Source organism: Hyperolius riggenbachi, chromosome 9 (assembly GCF_040937935.1).
Source record: "Hyperolius riggenbachi isolate aHypRig1 chromosome 9, aHypRig1.pri, whole genome shotgun sequence".
In the NCBI taxonomy this organism is placed as follows: Eukaryota; Metazoa; Chordata; class Amphibia; order Anura; family Hyperoliidae; genus Hyperolius; species Hyperolius riggenbachi.
The window spans coordinates 81,641,972-81,668,480 of NC_090654.1; the positions used below are offsets into that span (position 1 = coordinate 81,641,972).

The 26,509-nt window shown below is 43.3% G+C and overlaps 1 protein-coding gene and 2 long non-coding RNA genes across 3 annotated transcripts in view; all 3 read left to right on the forward strand.

The window, feature by feature from the left end:
• The window catches only part of LOC137531645 (uncharacterized), a 71,404-nt gene extending 45,967 nt beyond the window's left edge, over positions 1–25,437 (forward strand). Inside the window, exon 3 of the long non-coding RNA XR_011023695.1 lies at positions 25,274–25,437. This is a non-coding gene — a long non-coding RNA (uncharacterized lncRNA). The remainder of the gene's footprint in view (positions 1–25,273) is intronic.
• Positions 2,637–3,062, forward strand: LOC137532192 (uncharacterized). Its single transcript, XR_011023879.1, has 3 exons — positions 2,637–2,732; positions 2,827–2,916; positions 3,021–3,062. It is a non-coding gene; the product is annotated as an uncharacterized lncRNA (long non-coding RNA).
• LOC137532332 (uncharacterized) lies at positions 3,257–6,925 on the forward strand. Its single transcript, XM_068252742.1, has 4 exons — positions 3,257–3,316; positions 3,421–3,510; positions 3,616–3,705; positions 6,360–6,925. The coding sequence occupies exons 2-4, from the start codon at positions 3,471–3,473 to the stop codon at positions 6,923–6,925; spliced, it is 696 nt and encodes a 231-aa protein (XP_068108843.1). The 5' UTR covers positions 3,257–3,316; positions 3,421–3,470.
• Positions 25,438–26,509: the final 1,072 nt, after the last annotated feature.

Below are 26,509 nucleotides of genomic sequence, written 5' to 3' on the forward strand. Positions count from 1 at the left end.
AGATTCAGCCCTTTAGCAGTTCCCTTGTATACGACATGCAATTGTAAGCCACACATGTCAAGATGGATAACGAAGTTAATGGTATTTAGCAGTGTGAATTTGCAATTGTATTGTGGAAATGTTTGCTGTTTGACTGCCTGCACCAGCATGCATCCAGTTTTGCTGATATGTCATATAGTTGTGTTTAGTGTCTGCATGGCTGTTGGTGTTGGTGTTGTGATTGTTACATATGTACATAAGGCCAGTCTGTAATGTATGATTTGGTGCAAGGCACAACTCTCAGCTCTTCCTGAATCCGCACTTCCGTATGTTGGATGTGTCAAACCGCTAATTGATTGTTCAAGATGTGTAGTCGGCCATATGTGTAAGGTTTCATGCAATCCCATTTGGCTGCTTGTGCTGTTGATAATTTGACTATGGTCCTTGGACACAGGCCCTGAGCAAGCATGCATGAGTGCATGGATTTGTGTGACTAATTTGGTGTACCTTTATGTGTTTGTGTGTTGGAACAGTATAACTAATTCATACATATGCATCAGCAGGGCAGGTGTGCTGGTTTGTGTTTTTACTTGGTCTTACAAATGGCATTCAAAAAATCACTGTCAGTTGATGACTTCTCGATTTTAAAGTGACCCTGTACACTGAGTCATTGACATTGTTTAGGATTACCTCCAACCCATTGAAGCTACAGGGATATTGAGGCTGCCACAAGTGTTGCGATTAGAATAGCACAAAATGGCTGCATATCATGCTTTAGTCACTGTAAGTTTGGGAAACATAGGCCTAAACCACGGGGCCACATAACCCCTGGTATTGTGTTTGTTATTCTAATTGGATTACAGTTGTATTGTAGAAGTGGACAGACATCTCTGTTTGCTTATGGTATGTAGCAAACATGAATGTATCCCAAAGCATGCATCCAGTTTTGCTGATATGTCATATAGTTGTGTTTAGTGTCTGCATGGCTGTTGGTGTTGGTGTTGTGATTGTTACATATGTACATAAGGCCAGTCTGTAATGTATGATTTGGTGCAAGGCACAACTCTCAGCTCTTCCTGAATCCGCACTTCCGTATGTTGGATGTGTCAAACCGCTAATTGATTGTTCAAGATGTGTAGTCGGCCATATGTGTAAGGTTTCATGCAATCCCATTTGGCTGCTTGTGCTGTTGATAATTTGACTATGGTCCTTGGACACAGGCCCTGAGCAAGCATGCATGAGTGCATGGATTTGTGTGACTAATTTGGTGTACCTTTATGTGTTTGTGTGTTGGAACAGTATAACTAATTCATACATATGCATCAGCAGGGCAGGTGTGCTGGTTTGTGTTTTTACTTGGTCTTACAAATGGCATTCAAAAAATCACTGTCAGTTGATGACTTCTCGATTTTAAAGTGACCCTGTACACTGAGTCATTGACATTGTTTAGGATTACCTCCAACCCATTGAAGCTACAGGGATATTGAGGCTGCCACAAGTGTTGCGATTAGAATAGCACAAAATGGCTGCATATCATGCTTTAGTCACTGTAAGTTTGGGAAACATAGGCCTAAACCACGGGGCCACATAACCCCTGGTATTGTGTTTGTTATTCTAATTGGATTACAGTTGTATTGTAGAAGTGGACAGACATCTCTGTTTGCTTATGGTATGTAGCAAACATGAATGTATCCCAAACGTTGCAACAACACTTTTCCCTTTCAGAACATAACAAGCAATGCTATGCTCCATTTTGTTTTCAGGTAACAAGGAGTCCTTTGCGCAGCCATTTTCTGATGACTCCTGCAGAACAGTAAAGGTGCCTACACATGTCAGATCAAAGTCTTTTTCAAATGACATTTCTCCTCGCAATTTGAACACCTTCCATGTAGTATTAGGGCCATACTCAACACGGTCTGATCTATGTAGCTGAACTACCCATCATTTAAAAATCTTTGCAAGATGATGCACACAAAGATGTAGGACACATTAGAAACATAATTAGCATCTAAATATCACTTCCTGCTATCCGTTGGTGCAAAATGCATTTCCAATTGATATCTGCACATCTCAGAGACACCTTGTTGAAGGGACAATTATCTGCAGTTCTAATCAACCAGGTTGTATATGCACATCTGCCTACAATTGTGTGATCTGCACATGATGGGCCATTAAACAACGTGTGTGTGAAATCAGCAGATATCATAGTCGTTGAATGTATTTTGCATCAACTGCATTTAGCCACATACTGATCTGTTGCATGTGTCCATCCTCTTTCTAAGTTTTGTATGTGAGGTGGAGTTCAGCTCCATAGTCTAGACTCTGAAGGTATGTCTCTCATACTACATGGAAGGGGGTAATATTGGTCTGTGAGCTTTCATGTGGCCCACACTTTGAACGGACATGTGTGCACACATTAAAGGCTGCAGTAGTGTGTGAATTCGACATTACAAAGGTGCATGCAGTATGTGTCGGCTTTAAATACTAGCATGTGAAGTGTATGTTGAATGTTTGCCACTGGGTCACAGTCACACAGACAGGATTATCAGGATAGTGCAGACTGTTTAGTTGTAGTGGTCTAATTCTATGTTGTTGTTTTTTGTTTGCTCAACATAGCCTTGGTACCGGTGGTGGTCCCCCCGCATCCCTGGCATTGCTCGATTATGAGCAGGTGGTAGAGCCGCATTTGATGACGGCAGCCCTGCATGGCATCCAGGGTGGCTACGATGCCGACGCGCCAACTTCTGATGAGGGTAATTAATGATGCTGTTTTCTTGGAAAGTGAACACGTGTTTGAGTATGCGTATGACATTGATAATGCTTGGTTTCTCTATGTCAAAATTGTAGGTGAAGGTGGGTCTGGCCTTCAGGGTCCTGCTGGAGTGGCACCTAGCATCCCACAATCAGAGGGCCCATCACGTTCTGGCCAAATTCCTGGTGAGTTTCCAGTGTCTGTAGAAACTGCTGTTGAACAAGGCAGTGGAGGAGCAGCCTGTGTTGCCTAGTGTCCTAACCTGTGTGTTTTTCTTCCTTTGGTGTAGCTGTTGTTGCCTCTGATGCTGGCTTGGCCCCTGATGCTGGACTGGCTTTGGTCCCCGGACATTCTGTGCCGTTACCTCCCTCTGGCCAAATTCCTGGTGAGTTTCCAGTGTCTGTAGAAACTGCTGTTGAACAAGGCAGTGGAGGAGCAGCCTGTGTTGCCTAGTGTCCTAACCTGTGTGTTTTTCTTCCTTTGGTGTAGCTGTTGTTGCCTCTGATGCTGGCTTGGCCCCTGATGCTGGACTGGCTTTGGTCCCCGGACATTCTGTGCCGTTACCTCCCTCTGGCCAAATTCCTGGTGAGTTTCCAGTGTCTGTAGAAACTGCTGTTGAACAAGGCAGTGGAGGAGCAGCCTGTGTTGCCTAGTGTCCTAACCTGTGTGTTTTTCTTCCTTTCGTGTAGCTGTTGTTGCCTCTGATGCTGCTTTGGGGAGTGATGCTGCAGTGTTTGTGATGACCCTCCAATCTGGGGACTTATCTCCGGCACGGTCTGGTGAGTTTCCTGTGGATGTAGAAACTGCTGTTGAACAAGGCAGCCGAGGAGCTGGCTGTGTTGCCTAGTGTCCTAACCTTTCTATGTGTGCTCCTTTTTGTGTAGTTCATGTGATTTCTGGGTCCAGCATGGATGAGGGCCTGCAGTTGGACTCATGGCAACATGCGGAGGATTCCCATGGAGCAGCAAGTGGTGGTGAGTTTTATGTGTTAGTATATGTCCTTGAGGCAAAAGGATATGAAGAAGGTTTGGCTAGCTAACATATCTTCCTTGTGAAAACACTGTGACAGTGTAGCATGTGGCCGGTTGAGAGGTGTGTAGGTAATGTTCGGAGTCAATACATCTCAAAGCATGCAGCTAATCTGCCACAAAGGACCTTTCAATGGCTCTTGAATGGCAAGTGACACATGGGTTGGTGAGGTAGTGAGTGCACATGAGCATATACGCCTTTGTTAAGGATTTGCTAGTGCCTGACTTCATTTTTGTTCTTGTATGATCTACAATGCTCCATGTCCAACCACACCTACATGGCCTGGCATTTTGCAGGGACTCTCAATTTTGACCAATAGGAATGCTGCCATTGGAGGTTAGATGTTGTAATTCACATTGAAAGAAGGAATCTCAGAATGCAAACATTAATCCTCGACATGGCGTTTGATTTTGTGTAAGATATGTTGTTGGTATGGTGAAATAAACAGACCACATTCACTATTAAGTTTCTGCAATGCATTGGTACTGACCTTGGGTGTGTGAAGCCTCATCAGCCTTCAGAGGCTTCCCACCTTTTCCTCTGTGGTTGGTGGTGCAGGGCAGGGAACCCAGAGCTGACCATTTGTTGATATGGCCAATGTTACCCTTTTGCCCCTCCAGTGGGGGCACTTTCGTGACGATTAGAATTGTGATTGTTGTGATTAGGCATTTTCCGTGCTTCACACTGTAGTATGCTGGCCACTTGTGTCTGAGCATTACAGTTGCTGCATGGCGAATGCCTATTGTAGTCAATTTCTGTCTCGAGGACCCGTACTGTGCATGTAGTTGCGTGTGCTAGGTTGCGAGGTCAATAGCAGTTGGTTGAGGAGGATAGTGTCCACCACCATGGGACGGAGGAGGGGGGAAAGGGTCAATAGTATCCAAAGCCTTGATACACCACAGGTGGATCCCCCCCCCCCATGGTAATGTTTGTGCCAGACTGGTTCACTGTAACCACCATGGAGGTTGTGAGGTCCCGCCTGACAGCACAAGTCACCCTGTGTCCCCCCCCCCCCCCCCCCAGCTTTTTGTGCTGCACTTGACTGCAGCTGCATCTAACTTCCTGGCACCGCACAAACTTGACACACTACACCACCCTCTGTTTAAAAGTAAAGCACCAATAAGTGCAGATGGAGTACAGTTTAGAGAAGAAGCAACAGGGACAGAGGGGGACTACCGCTTTACAGTTTACTTTACAGTGCAAAGCACATCCCAATGAGATATGTATTTTGTCTGTATGTGCTTCGCACTGTAAAGTCCATGGCCAGCCTCCATGGTGGTTACATTGAAGCAGTATATATGTATGTCGATGTCTCCAATCAAGCCAATTGTGAAGATAATAGTGCCATGTACCTGAGTCTGCAAACCTTACATTAAAGGGTGCCAAAAGGAACAGCTGCCATATACTGGTATTTTTGAGAGCACATCCAACCAACCAACAGCTCACTCAGGCCAAACATTTGATTATACAGGGATTGTATGGCTGGCTTCACTGGCAACAGAATGTGATAGTATTTCACTATGAAAATGATCAATATCTGTGGAGATGCTGCCAATGCCTTGTGTTTTCCACAGACACCTCTCATACATTACCAGCTCTGCTGAGCAGTAGTCCCCCTCTGTCCCTGTTGCTTCTTCTCTGCGCTGGCCTCCATCTGCACTTATTGGTGCTTTACTTTTAAACAGAGGGTGGGGTGGTGTAGTGTGTCAAGTTTGTGCGGTGCCAGGAAGTTCGATGCAGCTGCAGTCAAATGCTGCACAAAAAGCTGGGGGGGGGGGGGGGGCACAGGGTGACTTGTGCTGTCAGTAGGCGGGAATGTTTTGCTGCTACTGTCATCCATTTGAGTGCCACTATAGAGCCACTCCCAAAGGCCCCGTCCATGTTGGTAATTTTATGCATGGATTTATTTAAAGTAAAGATTTGACTCCAACAATGGTGTAGGCAGTGTTTGGGCACTGATTTCACAGCATATTCCATCACACTCAGGGATGCAGCTGTATCTAACCGGCACTCTAGTTTTGTGGCCTTCCAAAGTCAATAGCATTACCTTTTTAAAACAATAACAGTTGCATGACTGTGCTGTTTGTGTGTCCCTAATATTTAGTGCAACTGCCCCTGAAGAAGCATGTCGATCATGTGCTGTGGTCAAAGTTATCAAGGATTTCAGACATCTCATTTGACCATGAAGACAGGCAAATACATCATCAGCACTGTTAAGCAACTGTTATTGTTTACAAGGAAGCATCCATATTAGTCCATATCCGTCTCAATGTGGTTTTCATTTAAAGCCACATCACACGCTTTGCAATTTAATGCAGTACATGAACTTTCGGGCCAGGAAACTTATTTGTTTGTATTAAACATTGTGGGCCATTGTGACAGTATGTAAATGCAAAAGTGATGGTTTGTATTTTTTTTCCCATTCATTTTCAACTATACCTCACACTGACTCCAATCATGATGTTGTCATTGTGTTGGCGCCTGTGCATGCTGACCCTATTTTTTAATTTCTTGTATTTGCAAGGTGTTGTTTATTGTGAAAGGTTGTTTGGGTTGTTGCAAACTTCTACTTACAAACCATTTACTCTTCTCTTCCTAGGTGATGACATGTCACTGGGTAGTGGTCCCGATGGGATGGTTGAATGCCCAGGCCCAAACCTCAACCTTCACGTCTCTTCTGAAACAAACACCACTGTACATAATCAGTCACCAACATCTGACCAGGCCAACTCTGGCACCTCCTTCCATTCCAGAAACTACACTCGGGCAGACTATAACACCGACCGGTGGCATTCCCGGCATTTTCTCCAGGCCCAAGAGGACTATAGGGTCCTCATGGAGGAACACATGCGCCGCTTCCACCAAGACTTTGAGACCTTCAACCGTACTGCTACGGACCTGGCTGGAAATGTGCAGAGACTGGCCAATGCTGGAGTGGGCCAAGAGGCGAGCCACCAGCGTTTGGCAGAGGATGTTGATCGGCAAAACTTAATTCTGAGCCGGATGGCTCGGGCTGCCGAAAGCCAAAATGCTCTCTTGGCACGGTTGGCTGATGGTGTTGAGCGGCAGAACCTCACTCAGGCCAGAATGGCTGAAGCCCTTGAAAGGCAAAATGCCATTTCAGAACGCCAGAATGCTTTGATGAACCAGATTTTGAATAAATAATTTTTGGGGCCACACATTGCAGTTCCATTTTTTTACTTTTGGGGGTCTACCTTATTAAGAGTGCTAATCTTTACAAAAGATGCATCTTATTAGGTTCATACATTATAGTCCTTTGAAGAGTACTTTATTGTTCAAACCAAACAATTCATACTGAGGTATGGGCACCAATAGATTAGTTGACATTGTGTAGGGCGACTTGTTTCCCCTAAATTTTTGGAGAAGATTCACTATGTCCTTAGTTACACATTGACTATTGGAATATTATAATGCTGTCTGAGTGTGAAGTTCTCAGCCATCATTGTAGTTGGGCGCTTGGTACTGTGACCATGCCAATAGGTTATGTATAACAAGTTGACCACACACTGCAGAAAGCATTGGCCTGAAGGGCCACAAACAGTGAAATGGATGTACACACTGTGAACTTGGCCACGGTCCTGGAACCCCTTCAGGAAAATTAATCCTTGAACTGCCGGTGCTACGCCTCACTCAGGTCACCCACCTGAGGGTAGAATCATGCAAACAGTGAAGAGGCGGCACACAAAAGGCTTGCTATTTAAAGCATATATTGATGGAGCAACACTACATGTTACGAACCATCACGGTTCTTCATCAGGTGTAAAATGAAACCAAATGCAGTCCACACATTTAGACGAATTCAAAACCACACCCCTTAGCTCCGGGGCGTGGTGATCTTAACTAGACACTGGCCACACCTAGCTGTCACAATTACATTCTATCTACATTTACAACTTCTCTGATAGAGAAATCGATCAAAGATTAACATTGTTTCAAATTAGCATACTCCCTATACTTCTAAACACAATACCACATTAGGGGAACTCCAAAATATGGCTACCCCATCTAATAAACAATTTAACTGACCGTAATCCCAGGGCACTCCACTAGGGCTACCCGTAAACTCCGACCTAAAAAAGAAAGGCAAAGGTTGTAACTGTAGTCACTACCACTAGATTCCATAATACATTGCACCGCTAACGTTGCCTGGCCTAATTGAAAAATGGCAATAAAAAGCACCTTAAACGGCACAGCAAAAATCACAGTTACTATAAATGCTCTGCAAAATGCTAATTAACTGCTATAGAAATGCTACCATAATGCCATAGAGCAGCCAAAAAAATGCTGAAAAAAAGCTGAAAAAAATGCTGCCATACTGCTATAAACCGCTGTGCAATAATGCTATATGCATGCTCTGCGAAATGCTAAATAACCGCTGTGAAAATGCTGCCATAATGCCATAAAGCTATCTCTTGCAGGTAACCATCTAAATACCCCGCTAGTGGGTACAGGACACTCCCCCGGCTCGCCACAATGGGGCGACCAGGAGGATCCTGTAGCCCCTTGTGGATCTTAGGAAGAAGATATAGTAACGGGACACTAGGATGGTCGGTGGTCAAACCTCTAGCTGTTTGTTGTGAGATTGTCCCATCCTCAACTGCACATGTTAATAGGAAGTCCACCTTGGCTTTGACTTTAATTGTTGGATCGTCATCACATAGTTCATAATGCTCAACGATTCCCACTTGCTTCAATCCTTCCTGTACATAACTGTCCTTGTCTTGCACAACTGTGGCACCCCCCTTATCGGCTTTAAGTATGATGATACTATCATTGTCCCGAATTGTACTGAGTGCCTGCTTTTCTGCCATAGAGAGATTGCTGTGTGCCTTTCTATTGTCCCATTTTGCTTTTATTTCGTTTTTCACTGCCTTTTCAAACGCATCAATTGCTGGACAACAGACATCAGGAATCCACTCTGATCTATTTAAATATTTTGTAACGTTCATATGCTGTTTCATAGCAGTATGTTAGCATCTTTTCAGCATTTTGCCAGCATTTTTTCAGCTGCTTTATGATATTATGGCAGTATTTTTACAGCAGTTATTTAGCATTTTGCAGAGCATTTATACAGCATTTTTGCACAGCTGTTTAGCAGTATGGTAGTATTTTTTCAGCATTTTTTTAGCATCTTTCCAGCATTTTTTTAGCTGCTTTATGGCATTATGGCAGCATTTTCACAGCGGTTATTTAGCATTTCGCAGAGCATGCATATAGCATTATTGCACAGCGGTTTATAGCAGTATGGCAGCATTTTTTTCAGCTTTTTTTCAGCATTTTTTCGGCTGCTCTATGGCATTATGGTAGCATTTCTATAGCAGTTAATTAGCATTTTGCAGAGCATTTATAGTAACTGTGATTTTTGCTGTGCCGTTTAAGGTGCTTTTTATTGCCATTTTTCAATTAGGCCAGGCAACGTTAGCGGTGCAATGTATTATGGAATCTAGTGGTAGTGACTACAGTTACAACCTTTGCCTTTCTTTTTTAGGTCGGAGTTTACGGGTAGCCCTAGTGGAGTGCCCTGGGATTACGGTCAGTTAAATTGTTTATTAGATGGGGTAGCCATATTTTGGAGTTCCCCTAATGTGGTATTGTGTTTAGAAGTATAGGGAGTATGCTAATTTGAAACAATGTTAATCTTTGATCGATTTCTCTATCAGAGAAGTTGTAAATGTAGATAGAATGTAATTGTGACAGCTAGGTGTGGCCAGTGTCTAGTTAAGATCACCACGCCCCGGAGCTAAGGGGTGTGGTTTTGAATTCGTAAAAATGTGTGGACTGCATTTGGTTTCATTTTACACCTGATGAAGAACCGTGATGGTTCGTAACATGTAGTGTTGCTCCATCAATATATGCTTTAAATAGCAAGCCTTTTGTGTGCCGCCCCTTCACTGTTTGAGTGAAATGGATGTAATTTAAAATCACTCTCACTTTCATGCATATTGCCCATGTATGTTGCCTGAGAATACATGCACTGTTGGTGGGCCGTGTGGCGAGGGAGTTGGAACTGGGCATTATGCTGGATACACACGTTGCGTTTGCGCGTGCGATTTTCCCGTCAGTTTATTTTAGGCAAACATTTCCAAGGAGGAAAATCAAGCGCAAAGACGCACCGTGTGTATCCAGCATTAGGTGTTTGGAGAAAGATAATTAGGCCAGTAATGTAACCAGATTCTCCAAATCATGTGTAGTGAAGGAAGCCTAAGTTGTAGCAACTATACCACAACAAACACAATGCTAACCACAACTGTACGATTTGAAACATATTTATAAATTCAAGAGCAATAAAAAAACTATATACACAATATATACACACACAATATCAAAATATATACACAATATACAAATATCTACACAATATACAAATATATACACACACAATATCCAAATATAAACAAATATCTACATAACAATATATACAAATATATATATATATATATACAGACAATACAAAACTATCTACACACAATCTCAAACTATATACATCAGCTCCACATAAAACAAATTAAACCAATAAAACTATTTACATCACTCCGAGTCGGAGAGGGCCCCCTGCAAAGTAGCAGCCATTTGGGCCAATTGTCTGGCTATGGCTGCCAATTGGGAACGTCCTTTAAAAAAAAAACACAACAAAACAAAAGTTAGCTTAAAAACAAGATGCATGAAAACTTGATTGAAGTAATAAGAATGGTTACACTTACTCTGCCGTCTTCGGCTAGGTTGTGGGGCTGCAGCTGGGGCTGGGGGGCCTTCCTGGCCCACAACATCCGGTGGGCCTCCCAGGGCTTCGGCCTCCAGAGCTGGGGGCCCAACATCAGCTGGGTCCTGGGATGGCCCACCTTCTTCACCCACATCCAACGGAGGGGCCTGGTCCAGAGCCTCATCCGAGTCCTCATGTGCCGGGTCCCCGCGGTGTCGGCGGGGTGGCATTGGTGCATCTATAGAGAGCAAAAGAAAAACATAGGTATTTAAGGCCCATGCAACATGAAAGGGGGTCATTTTTTTGGGGCCTAATGGTTACCAGCCATTATATAGTAGAGAGTCAGCAATACAGCCATTCAGAACGCTCCCTCCCTAATAGTGGCTCTGAAAGCAGACATGTGGCAGATATGTACATCTATTAGTAAGGATTCCATCAGCCTGTAGGTACCTTCTTGGATCATTAAGGGGGCTGTGACGGATGGTACTTAAGTGGTTCAGCCACTTAAGGGTGATCAGCACTGTTTCACACAACACAATTTGTATACCTCTGTATTGTGTAAAGAAGTATATTGCTAACTAGATGTAAGATTACACAATGCTTACCACATGTACTATGACATTGTGCACAATCGATGTCGTATAACGCAAGTTCATTCAATGAATTATGTAGCCATTTCCCTTATCTTCATTTGAAATAGTTTGACTGACAGAAACAGATTTCAACATCAGTGGGGCCCATTCCACTAATAAGCCATCAATCCAACCTCGCCTATAACGTTTCTCACTATTACTTTGCTTTACAAATACACATGGATGTGTGTGAAATAATGTGTAAATTCCCACAAACCAAGTTATGGTTTGACAATGATGGTGCAGAGAACACACCTGTAGTACTGGTGTATGGGCCATCACACAAACACTCGCTGCTATATCTGTAGTGGTATTTCATGGTTAAATGCAATGGTGTGTCCAAGGCATGAAGGGATCTGCTTGGCCTATAAGGAATATTCACACTCTTACACAACAGTGTACCAAACATAGGTTTCAAGATCACTGTAATGGTAATAGAGATGCATGCTCGTTCCTGTGCTCTAGGTAATGATCCCACATAAAACCAACTTAAGCTACCCCTGCAATATGCATTGAGGCTCCTTCAGTCCCCAATTTGGGCCACATAAACACAGAAAGCATGGCCCACACAATTACATAGGGACCTGTAAATTACATATTTAGCTTACCAGCGGCCAGCCATCATAATGCTGAACGTTCGTATACATTACTTACCAGGAACATGCTCCCGGCGGACCTCTCGGATGAAGCTCCGCTCCCGACGCTTCATGTCGGACCACCTCCGTTGGATCTGTGGAATGGTGTGTTGGCCCTGGAAGTGCTGGCGGAGCTCCCGCTGCAGCTCCACCATCACCCTCCTCTTCTCATACATGTCGGTCATCCCGTCATAGTTGGTACGGAGGAGGGTCTGTAAGAGAAACAAGATTGGGAAGAAATTATCTTTTCAAATGAAAGTATAGCTGAGATAGACATGTGTATGTACAGTGGGTAGCACACAAATAACCAACTATGCTGGGTTCCTTTTCACTTTCTGTGTCTGAAAGAGTGACATATGTGGTATTTTAGGTGGGTGACTCACTCCTGAGTCTGTAGTGACACTGATTGGATTGTTGTTAACTCTAATGTAATGTATTTTAATCGAACTCATTATCTGGATAGTAAGTAGTTAATATAACTTTGGTTGTTGCAGTGAGGCAACTCTCACTTGCTGTCTGAGTCTGAAATGAGTGAGCCACTTAACAAACAACAAATGTTTCAAGCACAGAATGACAACAAACACAGCATTGTTGTGTGTATGCTACACACTGTACATTACACATGTTTGACATGAGACTTTGGGGACCTTTATGTTGGCTATTGCAAATAATGTTAATTGGTGAAGTTAATACATACATTTCCTAAAATGTCACCACGTCTGTTTGCAAAAAGAGTGAAAGTTTGGTTAAGTTACACAAACATTACCCACACACAACCAATTCCTCAGATTTGATTGAGGACCTTTTCTCAGTGTCAGCTTGCCAGTGATACAGTAACCAAGATAAGGAGTTCTGTTGGCTGCTGCTAGCGTGCCATTACCAGCGGCCACACCCATTACATCCAAACTATTACTGCCTAAAGAACACTTCACAAATCCCACCCAAGTCAACACTACAAGGAGGGTAGAGTCATCTGTCGCCACAGTATTACTACGATCAGCCTACTAGGCACAAACATCATTTACAACACCAAACCCCACGGGAGAATAGATTTGTGGTGGGGGTGCCCTCAGTGACTTAATAGCCTAAGTGACCTCAAGCCATTCTCACACACACATACATTCCTCTAAAGCTCGCTACAGGAGCATGAGTATTAATGGAATGGGTTATAAACCCTTGCCTTCAGCAACTCCACATACCATGGTGTTGAAATTGTGTTGTCTGTGGCATTGACAAATGTTTCACCAAGTTGGTGACACAGCCTTACAGTGTGTGCCAAATCCCCAGCTACATTGCATTCGTGCATCAACAAGGTCAGCAGCAAACCCCCCCCCCCCCCCCCCCGGTGTAGGTTTTTATCTGCCCATTTTTCGCTGCTTTCACTAACAGGGATGGCCAAATCCCTCATTCCCGCTGTCCCAAGCGCTCATGGGAACGCTCACATGCACACTGCCTGGTGAACTGGAGATCAATGAACGGGCAAAACTATTACCGGTCGTTGATATAACCCTTGCAATGATGCGCTGCTTCTATGAGAAGCAGTGCAATTATTGTGACGTTACAAATTTGGCCTCAGCATCGTACTACTTCCTGCAAGCGTACTTAAGAACGCTTGCAGGCCGCAACAACCAAAAGTTACTGGGGACATCTTGTGGGCAAATAGTCCAACCACACCCTAAAGCATTTTTCACATACCACTATTTTTTTGGCCCCACACAAACATTCCATAATTCCCGGCCACAGTTCCGCAAATGTTATGATTTCAGATGAGCAAAGACAACAATAAAAGATCCAAAATACCTTAGGGATTGAATGTGGCAAACTGGTCTGTCAATAGGGGATAACACTGTTACTTTCAAAACTATGCACTTGGAATTATGGATGGAGGCCAAATGGGAAAACATTCGCCTTAATTAGCACATGCAATATTGGGATCAATAAATGAGATCAAGACCCAAATATCATTGTTTGCTAGCCGGCACAAATGTGCACCTAAATTGCCCGGTCTTTAAAGGGACTCCAAACAGGGCCTAGCCTATGGAACCATGCAGCTAATTTGAAAGCTCTCTTTCTCCTCTTTGCAATTATATATAAACCAGCGCCCTACAACTTTTATTGTTGAGTAGTTTTGCTATAGTAATGTGCGCGGGCCACATTTTGGTTGCCAAGATAGAGGAAAAAAAAGGCGTAGAATGTGGATTGAGCTGTCGGCAGAAAGAGTCAAACAATTACTTTACAATTAAACCCATCTTTCCATACTTCAATAGGATTACACGCGGCCACATTTGTGGCTGAATGGAGCTGTTGACTTTCAGAAAATGTCGCCCTGTGTAATCCAAGATCACTATGGCAAGATGGGCATGATTGGAACGCTATCTTTCGTCGCTTTCATACAACACCTAATTTGTCATTCTACGCCTTTTATTTGTCTAGATATTTGCAAGCCAAATTGTTGCCGCGGCAATTACAATCATGAACATAGCAAAACTGAAAAGGCATAGGGCGGCGGTGTATATATAATTTTAACGAGGAGAAAGAGCTTTACATGATATTCATCTTTCCAGAGGTTATGCACTGCTCACAGTCCCTTTAAATACAGTACCAGGCTTGTTTTAACTACTATATTTGCCATAATCAGGCCAAAACTATTGGAACCCAAATTTTGGCCAAATTCACCATTACAAGATATGCAAATAAGCAAACAACAATTGCCATAATGTCACACCTCCAAAAACATGCTTTTGTGTGGGGAAAAAAAAGATGGAGTTCATTTCATTGCGAAAACTAAAGGTAACGTTCTAAACAATTGAATGGAAGTAGCACAGAAAGGTGAAAAATGCTCTGTTGCTCAAGGGGTAACATCACTCATGGGAACAAGCCATTTCACAAAGGACAAACCATTAACCACTGCCACATAATTAGCCTTACAATACAACACTTTTCCATCCCAAAAATATACTGTGCACTGGCCCTTTAAGTACTACTAATAATTAAAATCAGCTTCGGCTTCCACAATGCCACATAACAGCACCAGACATTTTCCAGCATTACCACATGACAACTTCATAAACCAACACATTTAGAATACTGTCCTAAAAAACATGCGGCTTAAATTGACACTGATCAACATGTATAATGTAGACAGTCAATATCATAAATCAGATCTGGAGACATGTCAACATTTACCAAAACAACAGTCTGTGATAGAGCCAGGTTGGAACCACACCCTGATATACAGTAATGAAGCAAAAAAAAAAAAAAAAAAACACTACATACAGACATATATACATACAGGCAAGACAACAGATCCATGTAAGACACAGCCCCAAACTCACATACTTACGGTGGCCAAATAAACGCGCTCACGCCTGGTGAAGTGCTGGACCATGCTTGCTTCCCAGTCTGCTTCCCTCTCACCAGATGAGTCACTTCCTGTCACTTCCTGTTTCCTAAGGGCGCCAACGCGCGCGTACCACGTAGCGCGCTATGCACATGTCACTGACCGCCGCGCGCACACGGTGCCCCGCGGCGTGCGCGCATACCACTTTGCGCTCTACGCGCATAGGACTCTGCGCTATACGCGCGTATTGCACACAACACAGGAGAGGCTGAAGTAAAAATTAAAGGGGAGCTTCAGCCTAAACAAACAGACTGTCATTCAGTTACATTAGTTAAGTTAATTAGAATAGATGGTTAATATAAATTTTTACCCACCCTGTTTTAAAATAACAGGCACATTTTTGTGATTCATGGGGGATGCCATCTTTGTCATGGGGGCCCCCATCTTTTTGTTTGAAAGGAGGTGACAAGGAGCAGGAGACACAGTTCCAACTGTCCTGTGTCCTGTTAAGCCCTCCCAGCTGCACACGCTAGGCTGCAAATGACAAATGTTACAAGTAAAAACATAAAAAAACATTTCACAAAAACAGCAGAACGAGATAAACCACATCTGAAATCCCATCATGCTTTGCGCAGCATTAGGGGAAAATAGCCCGGGCAGTTTTCTTCTGTGCAGCTAAAAATGAGGCTTGGATAACAGAAACAATGTTCTGATGCTGTGAAACTGGTAAAGAAACACCAGCCCTTTTCAGTGCTGAGTAGTCGATTTTTGGTCCGGAGGTTCACTTTAAAGGTAAACATACAGAGCTAATAATTAGCTACTTAGGGCCCATTTAGGCTGCTTGCACTCAGGGACGTTACTGGCGCACGTTAGGGCAACCTGTAAGTAAGGCACAACAATGTAACACGTGGCCTGTTCACACTGGCCACGTTGCATTACATGTAAGTCTGCACGTTGTAGTAAAAGTGCAGCCTGCAACGACATTTTTCGTGACACAAAATGCATTGGCAGCTGCCTTTTGCAATAACTATTGCGAGCAGATTCAATCCCAGTGATCACACAGTTGGACAGTGTCCAACTGTGCGATCACTGTGATTTATTCTGGTGCTAATAGTTTGTGCAAAAGGCACCTGGCAATCCATTTGGCCACAGAAATGATTTTGGGGGCGTCTATTGCGGCGTGCGTGATTTGTATGTGGATCGGCTGCGGCCAGGGAGCGCAACGCTAGTGGCGGTCATTCCAATACAGGTAGACATCACCTGACACTGCCCAATGGACACATGCAATGGCATGCAGTGTGCAAATGACATACATTATGCAGTAATTTGTGACAAATACACGTGTAGGCCACAATATACATGGACAACAGCATTGCAAGCCTATGTCCAGCGTACTATTGATATGCCAAATATTTACTCTACGCTGCAACAAAGGGAGCCAAAAATTAAAACAAAAAAAAAAAAAATTCACTCAAAAAATTCTACAATTACTCTTCCACGCACTACATTGCCAGCCTCATCTGGCTCCTCCTCCTCATCTGGCTCCTCGTCCTCAAAGTCATCGGATTGCACTGATAAGGGTGTGTGTGGAAGCCTGTAGCCAGGGAGGTTTTGCTTAATGCAAATGTTATGTACCACACAGCAGGCCACTATAATGTCAATGACCTTCTGTGGTTTGTATAACAACGCACCTCCACTGTTGTCAATGCAGCGGAAACGCGTTTTCAAGTGCCCAAAACAACGCTCTATAACAGATCTGGTACGCACATGTGCTCTGTTATAGGCCTCTTCCGCATTATTGCTTGGATGGCCAAGAGGTGTCAGAAGCCAGGGCAGGCAAGGATATCCTGCATCACCTTGAATATAATACAAAGCAAACAAATTAGTAGGGCAACATTAGACATACCAATATATATCTGACAAATGCAAAACTCCCCAAGAAATAAAACCAACAAAGGATCAACTTACCAAGCAACCAGCCGCCTTCACGATAAAACGCATGAAAAAAATTAAAAAGGGCAGATTCACGCAAAATATGGGCATCATGACACGAACCAGGGAATTTAGCGACAACAGAGAATATTTCCATGTCAGGGCCACACACTACTTGGACATTCAACGAATGGCCAAGCTTCCGGTTCCGATACATGTATTCATCAGCACTTGGAGGAACAAGTGCAACATGGGTGCAGTCAATGGCCCCGATGACATTGGGCATTTGGGCAAGATGGTAAAATGCCACTTTGACTGCATCCCATTCGGCAGGGGACCGAGGAAAGTGGATCAACTCTCGGCTTATCCGCCGCATGCCTATCAGGAACTGGGATATAATCCTGCTCATGGTGGACTGGGACACCCCACAGGCAAAGCCACCCAGCCGTTGAAAGCTCCCATTGGCCAGGAACTGCAGGCAGGCAAACAACTTAGTTTGCCCACTCACAGCATGACTTCGAGATGTTAATGGCCTGAGATAGGTCTCCAAACGAGCATACAGCTCATCAAAGGCTGCCCTGTTCAGCCTTGTCAGCCTCAGCAGTTCTCTGTCTGAAAGCAACGCAACATCAATGCGTTCCCGGATGAGACGTGGAATCCGTCTCCTGCGCAGATTATAGCGGCTCATGCGGTCAACAGCCCGAGCCTCGCTCAACCAACTAGCATAAGGCTCCATCTGCAAATGAAATTGGAAAGGAAATAACAATAACAACTTTGTACTAAGTAACACTGCACATACAAGACATTTTTGACCTACCAAGGTTCAAGGCATTCACACTAGCAGGGGCCCATGAGCAGAGGGACCCCTCAGGACATCCTACTCAAGTCACTGCAAATCCTCATAAAAAGACACATTCATTCCAGTGTGGCCAACTCATCCCTTTAATTACTGGCACATATGAATTATACAGGTTTTGTGGCTAGGTAGATGCAGTTAAGGCAATGATTCTGTGCAAATAGCCCCAGAACCTGTATAACTTACAGTCAACTCACTGCAAATCCTCATAAAAAGACACATTCATTCCAGTGTGGCCAACTCATCCCTTTAATTACTGGCACATATGAATTATACAGGTTTTGTGGCTAGGTAGATGCAGTTAAGGCAATGATTCTGTGCAAATAGCCCCAGAACCTGTATAACTTACAGTCAACTCACTGCAAATCCTCATAAAAAGACACATTCATTCCAGTGTGGCCAACTCATCCCTTTAATTACTGGCACATATGAATTATACAGGTTTTGTGGCTAGGTAGATGCAGTTAAGGCAATGATTCTGTGCAAATAGCCCCTGAACCTGTATAACTTACAGTCAACTCACTGCAAATCCTCATAAAAAGACACATTCATTCCAGTGTGGCCAACTCATCCCTTTAATTACTGGCACATATGAATTATACAGGTTTTGTGGCTAGGTAGATGCAGTTAAGGCAATGATTCTGTGCAAATAGCCCCAGAACCTGTATAACTTACAGTCAACTCACTGCAAATCCTCATAAAAAGACACATTCATTCCAGTGTGGCCAACTCATCCCTTTAATTACTGGCACATATGAATTATACAGGTTTTGTGGCTAGGTAGATGCAGTTAAGGCAATGATTCTGTGCAAATAGCCCCTGAACCTGTATAACTTAGAGGTGTCAGTAATTAAAGGGATGAGTCGGCAACACTGATTCATTCACTCATTTGTAACAACAACAAGGGCTCGATTCACAAAGCGGTGCTAACCCAGTTAGAGACTTTAGGCATGATAACCATTGCACCATGCTGGTGAAAAGCCAGTTTAGGCATGATAAGTTTTGGTGTGATAAGTTTAGGTGTGATAAGTTTAGGCATGATAAGTTTAGATAAGTTTACATCGCTTGCAAAGTCCCACACGCAAAGCAGCGCCATTAAACTTTATACGAAGTGCAGCAGACTTTGCTAGCGTAAAACTTTTGATCAGCTGTGCACTGCGGTGCCAACGTAGTTGGCGCTCAAACTTATCATGCCTAAACTTATCACACCTAAACTTACCATGCCTAAACTTATCACACCTAGGGCTCGATTCACAAAGCGGTGCTAACCCAGTTAGAGACTTTAGGGGCTCGATTCACAAAGCGGTGCTAACCCAGTTAGCATGCCTAAAAGACTTTAGGCATGATAACCATTGCACCACGCTGGTGAAAAGCCAGTTTAGGTGTGATCAGTTTAGGCGTGATAAGTTTGGGTGTGATAAGTTTAGGCATGCTAAGTTTAGATATGTTTAGATCGCTTGCAAAGTTCTGCACGCAAAGCAGCACCATTAAACTCTATGCGAAGTGCACCAGACTTTGCTAGCGTAAAACTTTTGATCAGCTGTGCGCTACGGTGCTATCCCAGTTGCCGCTTAAACTTATCATGCCTAAACTTATCACACCTAAACTTATCATGCCTAAACTGAGTTTAGGCGTGATAAAGGGCTTTTCACCAGCGTGCTAACTGTTAGCACCGCTTTGTGAATCAGGCCCCAAATATGTTACAAAAGTAGCATTTCACCTTGAAAATACATGGAAGGCACAGCATCAAACAGAACTTACTTGCTCAATCACAAAATGATTCCTCACTCAATCCTCTCCTCATAAGCCAACCTTATAAAGGCCAAAAACACCTGTTACATGTTAACTACATTATTGCATTAACATCATTAATTGATTGGGCATGCGCGGCGCCTACTGCCCATCGCGCGAAGCAGCACGGGAGCGCGCGCGCGCACCGCCGAACGCGCGAAGTCAACGCTGAAACAGCTGTTATTTTTTTTCTAAGTTCACTTCGCGTGATATGGGCGCAGTACGCGCGATCGGAGGCATGTTCACGCGGAACCAGCTGCATCACGCGGAGTGCCTTTTTTTCGCGCGTACCGAGGTGCCGTTCGCGCGTACGCCGGTACGCCCAAACTTTGCGCGCGAGGCCTCCTTTATCATGCCTAAAGTGACTTTAGGCGTGAAGAGGGCCTTTTCACCACGGTGCTAACACTTTGCACCGCTTGGTGAATCGAGCCCAATGAAAGCTATCCTGGATGATACTCTTTTAAAGTTCGAGAAGATATGGAAGCCCTACTTTCTTAACTATTCGCACTGGCTACCTCAATACCTCACTGAAGTATAGTGATCTTCATGCATTCTGCACCTCTCAACATTAAATGAGGACAGACCGACTACGTCTCTTTCTCCTTTCTATTTCTCTTTTCTTTCTTCTCTCTTTTTTGCCCTTTTCTCTTGTTTGTATTTGATGTCTTCCTTCCCCTCCCTCCAGCCTCATTACCTCCCCCCCCTGCCCCCCCCCCCCACCCTTACCCACAGGTGCAAACAGTCCTGACCAGTTGATCCATCGATTCTGCGTGATGGATCGTTGTAATTCTGTTGACTTTATTTCACAACTGGACTATGCAGGATGTTGGTAAATGTTGCCTCGTTGCTACCAACATCCGCTCAATGTTTATGAGCTTTATTCTCCAAATACCACCTTGGGTTACCACCTGTGATGTACTTACCTCCCCATGTTATTTTTCCTGTAATATGCTTTATTACTGAAATGTTATTGGCTGTTAATTTTCTTATGGAAAACAATAAAAACCTGTTTGAGAAAAAAAAAACATACCAATCAAGTCACTGTGATCTCCTGGGTCCCTCTTTGCTGTAAATATATAGATATATATATCATGTTACGGTATACTACAAGTTTCTGCACTCCAGTCTGGGATTAGTCACATTTTCTCAGCATGTGACAGCTCCCTCCCCCCTCAGCCTCACAAACTGCATCACAGACAAACTGAAACAGAGCCTGGAGGGGGCGTGTAGAGGGCGTGCATAACTTGTATTCATTACAACAGAGGCAGCCCATTCCTCCCTGGGTCGACAAAGCTTGATGCTAAGATGATTAGATATATTATAGAGACAGTGCAACTAGAAAGGCTGCAGTAATCCAGACCACATTAGAACAGGTATAGGAACTTATAGGATAGAAGAAATAAGGTTGAAAATTTTGTTACAGAGTCTATTTAAATGCTCATAAATTATACAGTTTTCGAGGTTAGCACAATCTTTCAATTGATTTTAACTCTTAATATGATTTATTGATCAGTTCAGTTGATCAGTTCATTTCAATTGTTGAGCGTTTCATTCAGTTCATTATTCAGTGTGTCAATTTTACAAAACTGATTCAGGAGATTTTCAGCGAACTTTAGATGGTCAGTGACAATCTTGCAAATCAGTTAAGCAAAACTTCACTCTCATATGACAGGACCACTGTAAGCCCTTCATTAGGTTGCACACCAAATCTAAGGGGGCATGCACACATCACATTCTCATTGACTAATGATTGGCCAATTTTAAACTTGTTCATGTTGACTCTAAAGCCTGGAACACACTTTCGATTGTGATTGGCCAATCACTGCCCAATTGCACCACCTTCCTGTAGTAAGTTTGCTTACACAATCTGCTCATTGTATTCAATATCTGTTTGTTGACCCTCATTCTACATGGTGGTGGTCAGTGATTGGCCAATCATCATTTAAAGTGTGTACCAGGGTTTATACTACACGGAGCAGATAAAATTGGACAGTCATTGGCCAAATAAAATTGAAGTAGCAGTACCAGAATTAGCAGGCTTCGGTATTAAGAAGGCAACTCAGACCAAAATAAACCGGGAATAGTCCTCTTCGGAAAAGTTCTGTCTTATGGTCATGCCTCATTTCATTGTATGGCATACAGTTGCAAGTCTTGATAATGCTTCAACATCTGCTGTAAGAACTATATTTTTTCTGGCATATGTTACTGCTTTGGTAGGCAGGCAGCATCCAACTGTTCTCCAGAGAGACAATACACTGTTAGCTTTTTATTCACCAAATATTCAATTATGTATCCTTTTTTGACAGGCCATTTTTCTACAAAACATTTGTTGAATGTTGAAGAAGAAGAAACATTATTATTACAAGGCAAACTAGTTTGCTAAACAAAAAAATCCAAAAAGCACAAGCACACAAAAAAAGAAACAATAATAAATACAAAAAAAATCTATTTTTTTATTACTATTATTATTTATGTCCAAAACTGTAGCTTTATATTTTATTACATTGCCAAGGCAGTCCCACCAGCTGGCACGACAAACTAGACAAAACATTCTTTCAATTTCTGTCGAAGCTCCAGATCTGATGCAGTATTTCAAAAAATGCCCATGAATGGTGCAATTTTTAGTGATTGATTGTATTTTCAATCAGATCATTCAGATCGAATTGTATGGAAACAGAAGCTGATGGGTCTAGTCAATCTTTAATGATGGCATTATCAATCATTTATTTAAAGTGATAGGAAATTCAGCATTTCTTCTTTGCTTTAAAATATTACTTACAGCATAAAACCTAATACCAAAAAAAAAAAACTGGTAGCAGAAGAACATTCAAACAGTTAGGACTTATTTCCACTACGTGTGATGTCCGTTTCTGATTCAGCCACGGCACCCCTGCTGCTGCGAAGCCACAGCCCGAATCTCTTAGCAGTGCCATGTAGAGCTATAGGGATTAGCAGCATGCTGTCCAGAATCACACCGCAGTGTAATTCGGACGGCAAGCCATGGGAGGTATTGGCACTTGGCAGCATTTTCTCCAAAGGGCGGCGCCGCCCTCTCTTGCCGCACCAGGCGGAAGTACGTCAGCGCTCCACCGTGAAGCGCATATTTCCCCTTCCGCTGATGCCCAAACTAATGTTACTAGTCGCACTCATCGCGTCACATTAGACGCGTGGTGCGTTACTATAGCAACTTGCCACAAAATGCGGAAAGGTCCCACCACAGGTAAAGGAAAAACCTACAGCTTGCAGGATCTGTAAGCCTGGGGACAGCTTGTGCGTGGGGAGGGGGTGGATTCGCCCATACAGGAACACATTTTGGTACACTTTCAAAAACGGCTGCTACCAATTATAACAATAGTTAAGAGTTTTGGGATTTTTTTGTTGTTGTTTTTTTTACAGTATGAGGTCACATATTACTAACTAGCCAGTTAGGAAGAAAACGGTGGAGAATAGTGATAAGGTAAGACCAGAAACAAGACAATGTTACACCTTGGTGAAAGAACCATTTTCCCAGAGAGGCAAAGGAGAGAAGTCAAAACACTTAAATATACTAATATTTTTCAAAAAATACACTCAGTTCATTACAGTCGTTAAAACCAAAGGGACCCACAGCATTTGTCCTAGAAATTAATCGTGACTCTCTCTGAGAGAGCAATCTCTCTCTATTACCTCCACGACATGGGATTTTCACTATTGCTAAGCCAACCATTTTAAGGACATCAAGGTCAGCTCCATGAGACTCTCTAATGTGACTAATTAACCACAAAGCACCCATACCATTTTTAATAGATCGGTAGTGTTTTACCAATCATTCCCATATTGGGCGGGTCGTCTTTCCTATATAGAAGAAAGAGCATGGGGCAGAAGATACCGTACACAACAAATTCTGTCCTACAAGTAATAAAATCCACAATCTTATGGGTTATATCCACCCATTTGTACGTGATCAGTTTTGATCATGTATTTAAAGGTTGGGCAGCCAGTTCCCACATGGGAAAGTTCCTTTGTTAGCTAGCCGGTTGAGCAAGGTCATTGGACATCTGGGAACAAATTCACTTTGGGTAATCACTGACTCAATAGTTGTCCCTCTCTGAAAAGGCGATAAGGCCCCCCTCCCCCCCCCCCAAAAAAAAGCAAACGTTCATTCTGTTACCTGTTCTGACCTTCTAAATTGCAGTTTATGCGCTCAGCGCTACTTCGCGCTGAGCCATTAAAGTAAAAGGATTGTTTTGTGGCTGTTCGGATCTACGCCTGCTCTGTGTTGCCACATCTCCTGTTGGAGCCAGTCCTCTCCTCCACTAAACTGGGGATATCCTGGTCCCTTGTGCTAGTGTGTGTACCTCCTCCTCATCAGGAAATACGCTACGTACTGACTGTGGAGGATATACCACCAAGCTTAACAGGGACACAGGAGGTCACAGTGACTCGATTGGTATGTTTTTTATTGTACAAATCGTACAGTACAGAGTCTTTTTAAACAGAAAGTCCTTGTAAAAGCTCAGTTGGCCATAAAGAATGATGACACAATCACTTTCTATTGCAGAGCTGGATGGGAGTGCCTGAAGACTGGGAGGAGGGCAGGCAATGCATACTCAATCAGGCATAGGAGAGTAAGGGAGGAAATGACATCAGGATTGCCTTTAAGATAGACACAGTTGAAATGGAGAATCCTAAGAAGGATTTTCTCTTTTTTTTTACTATAGAAAAATCACTAAAATCAAAATGTGGACAGTGCAATACGTGTGTTATGTAAGCAGAGCAAGTATTTATCTACTTATATGTATGGGTTTTTTTCTGAGATAGTATGGCTGACAGTTCCTCTTTAAATGTATCAGGAGGCTCTACCTGAAGCCACTTCTGAGACAGGTGCTCTTTGTCAAGGTGCACTTAGCAATCATGCATGCTTAGACACTTGGCTTTGGGCCTTGCAATATCTGATAATGCAAAGGTCCCTGCACACGCTGTCGCTTTATAGGGTTACTTAAGCCTAGTAAAAAAAAAATCAGTTTTACTCTCCTGGGGCTTCTACCAGCCCCTTGCAGCCGTCCTGTGCCTTCGCAGTCACTGACGGATCCACCTGGCTTTCCCCCACCGCCAGCTAGTTTAGTTTTCAACCGACAGGCTCACTGCGCCTGCGCAGGCCTGACCACACGTCTTTTTCATTGACAGTGACAACAGTGCCCAAATTTATGCACCTGCCTAATTTTATTAGTTTAGGGCGGAGTGCCATAAAACTGTAGCGTTCTGTTGCTGTGAAGGGGAGGAGGGACAACAGCACAGCTGATCACAGAGGGCTTCCAACAGCAAGGGTTAGGAGGAGAAAAATGCACTCAACCGACACAATCTGACACTCTGGACTTCATCGGGGAGACTGTACACATGCTAAATTCTCACCAGAGACAACTCTCTACTAATCATCTCAGCTAAGAACCCTCTAACGAGTGTACAATGCTTTATTGCATAGACTAATTCTTTCCTCTAGAAATTTTGATTGAGCCTTCTCTTTTGCATCCCACCGTTGTTGCATGAACAATTATCTGCACAGAGCAGGAGCTCATTGCTCTTTTTTTTTTTTTTTTTTACACCTGGACTAATCTATTGACTGGCAGCACACTTGGACACCACAGAATAACCATCGCTGACAGGGCCTGATTTCTGGAAAAGATTCAAAGGCCCAGGCCTTGGAAGGCTACAGTTCAAGTAGGCAACTGGGCATGAAATGTGGTTGCTACATATGAAATAAAAATCCACAAATGGGGAGCAACACATGAAAAAGGTAAGCTTTGTGCTCAAGGGAGCTGTACATAAAATAAAGGGGCTGTATTCATGGATGTTACACATAGGAAAGGGGGCACACACACACACACACACACCTATGGCCTGCTTAAAGATCTGAGCCTGTCCTGAAAAACCTTTTAAACTTCAAGATGAATCTGAGGAATCTTTTTCTCTTTTATTCCAGAGACGCAGCAGAGAGATGAATTATCCTCGAACGTTCGTTTCAGATAAATAATTATTCTGTTACTTCAGTTCCCAGCAAGTTGCAGAAAATGTTAATGGCCTGTTAAGAGCAACATTTGTTTTAGTGGATGGTGTTCCAGAGTGTGGTGTCACACCATGAATTACTGGTGTTCAGCCTCATAATTGGATTATTAAAATATTGCACCCTTCCACATATTAATCATGGAATGCTCATTTCAGTGGGTAGATACCAGAAACAGCTATTGAAGGAGGAGCAGGGTGTGTTGGTAAAATTAATATTGATTATACAAAATTCATCTAACAGACAAGCGCCTGAGCAGCAATTGCAGCTTTAGTCCATGGTTCTCTGGCTTCTCATCTCTTAAGACCTGTACCCACTACGCAATTTTACTGATGATTTTTCCGACAACCAGCAAATTTTTGATCGATGAGCGATCTTTTCTGTGACCTCGTGGCGTGAGTACAGGCGCGCACTTACAAGAAAGAGGTTTGTCGACGCGTGACGACAATGACTGCAACAGCGGATGGGATCTTTAAGATCCCTGATGACTACCATGCAAAGAACCTTAATTGCTTGAACTCTCGTTCGTGCTGGTCATGTGCCGATGCATGATGTCGCGTATACCCGCCGGCAGGAAGATGGATCGGGGAACGCTCATCGTCGTGGGACATGGCTGGGATCCCTCTTCCTGCCTCGTGAGGTGAGTATACAGCTTCAGACCTCAAAAATGGAATAAGTGACAGACATAACACAGCACCTCACACACATAGACGTGCTAAAATAGCCAACAGAAATCACCCAATTAAGAAGATTTTCTCCCAAATAACATAATTAGGCAGCATGTCCTAATGTAACGTCAGAC

Excerpts from the sequence above, each read along its gene's own strand:
- LOC137532332 (XM_068252742.1), top strand. The coding sequence starts at position 3,471 with ATGACCCTCCAATCTGGGGACTTATCTCCGGCACGGTCTG. Across the intron at positions 3,511-3,615 it reads CTTATCTCCGGCACGGTCTG|TTCATGTGATTTCTGGGTCC; the intron begins GTGAGTTTCCTG and ends CTTTTTGTGTAG. Across the intron at positions 3,706-6,359 it reads CCATGGAGCAGCAAGTGGTG|GTGATGACATGTCACTGGGT; the intron begins GTGAGTTTTATG and ends TTCTCTTCCTAG.